General features: G+C 52.4%; 1 protein-coding gene across 1 annotated transcript in view; it reads left to right on the plus strand.

Annotated features, from left to right (window-relative positions):
- The first annotated feature begins 879 nt into the window (after window positions 1-879).
- The window catches only part of LOC109371406 (keratin, type II cuticular Hb6-like), a 6,800-nt gene continuing 6,248 nt past the window's right edge, over window positions 880-1,431 (plus strand). The window contains exon 1 of the mRNA XM_019623881.1: window positions 880-888. Coding sequence (XP_019479426.1) covers window positions 880-888 — 9 coding nt within the window. The remainder of the gene's footprint in view (window positions 889-1,431) is intronic.

Consider the following 1,431-nt stretch of genomic DNA (forward strand, 5'->3'; position numbering starts at 1 on the left):
TAGCACTGGGAAGAAAAGGCTTACTCCACTTCCTAGAGGAGTGAAGTGCTTTGCCCCCAGATCCCACTGAGCTCATCATGGCTGAGCCTTGGTTCCTACCCAGCCTTTTGAGGTTGAAGGTCCACATTATCCACACTGGATGGACAGCACACATCAATAAGGATCTATTGTGACATCTGCCAAGGTTGCTGACAAACTGCTGTAAAGGGAAGGGGGTAGCAGGATTGGTATAGAATGGAAAGCAGCACAGACTTATGGGAATGATGGCATGGGGCTGGGTGCTTCCCTTATGTGGCTCTATCTGAGGTTGATCCAATTATATTCTGATACAAATACCATGCAGTCTCATAACATGGCCTTCTAGGCCCTGGAGGAAACACAGATATTTGAGGTGAAATCCAGACATACTATCCTTGCTAGGGACTTGTTGGGTGTTCCTAAGGCCAGTGAGCCAGTGTGTGCCTCCCTTGGGTCTCATGGAAGACTCTGAGGGAGGGAATCCCTCCTTTCAGCAAAAGCTGGCCAAGAAGGTCTAATAAGTTGGCCTAGAGACTGGTTGGCGTGTAAGGGTGGAGGAGGTAGGAGGGTGTGCATATGAGCACGTCATTGTGTGTGTGAGATTGTGGCTGGGAAGGCCAGCATGAGTGCATAGTGTGTGTGTGTGTGTGTGTGTGTGTGTGTGTGTGTGTGTGTGTGTGTGATTGAGAGTGAGAGATTGTGTAAGTGTGGGGCTTTGGCAGTGCATAAAGAGGCCACCATGTGAGGAAAATTACCGAAGGCACCCCAAGTTCCACATCATCTATTAATCAATCTCACACTCCCCTAGTGCTCCTGGCGCCGTTCCGATCAGCACCACGGACAGCGGCATTACGTCATCACATGAAGGCGGTACAGGAGGAGCCGCAGCCCCGCCTTTCCCTTCCATTCCAAGCTGAGTCACTGTTCCCCTATCCTCCAATGCCTGAGTTTCCCCAACTGTGCACGGGGAGATTGGAGTGGGTGTGGGGGAAGTGAGTTGGCTCTTTGAAGATAAAAATTTTGCACTTTAGGGTAAAAAGCCATAAACACCTGGCTGCAGCTGGCCCCCAATTAAGCATATTAAGGGAGGAGCGACAGCAGCTACACAACCCAAGCCCATAAAAGACATGTAATTGCTCCTAACCCGTGGACGCACCAGGCTCCCCACATATATAAAAGGCCCAAAGATGTCCGAGAGGTAAACACCTCATCCAGTGAACCCTCCATTACGACCTCTCCCTCCTCAGAACCGCCTGTGCCTCAAAGAAACATGACTTGTGGATCTTACTGTGCTGGCAGTGCCTTCAGCTGCGCCTCAGCCTGCGGGCCCCGGCCCGGCCGCTGCTGCATCACCGCCGCCCCCTACCGCGGCATCTCCTGCTACCGCGGCCTCACCGGGGGCTTTGGCAGCCA

Source organism: Hipposideros armiger, unplaced genomic scaffold, assembly GCF_001890085.2.
Source record: "Hipposideros armiger isolate ML-2016 unplaced genomic scaffold, ASM189008v1 scaffold_569, whole genome shotgun sequence".
Taxonomy (NCBI): domain Eukaryota; kingdom Metazoa; phylum Chordata; class Mammalia; order Chiroptera; family Hipposideridae; genus Hipposideros; species Hipposideros armiger.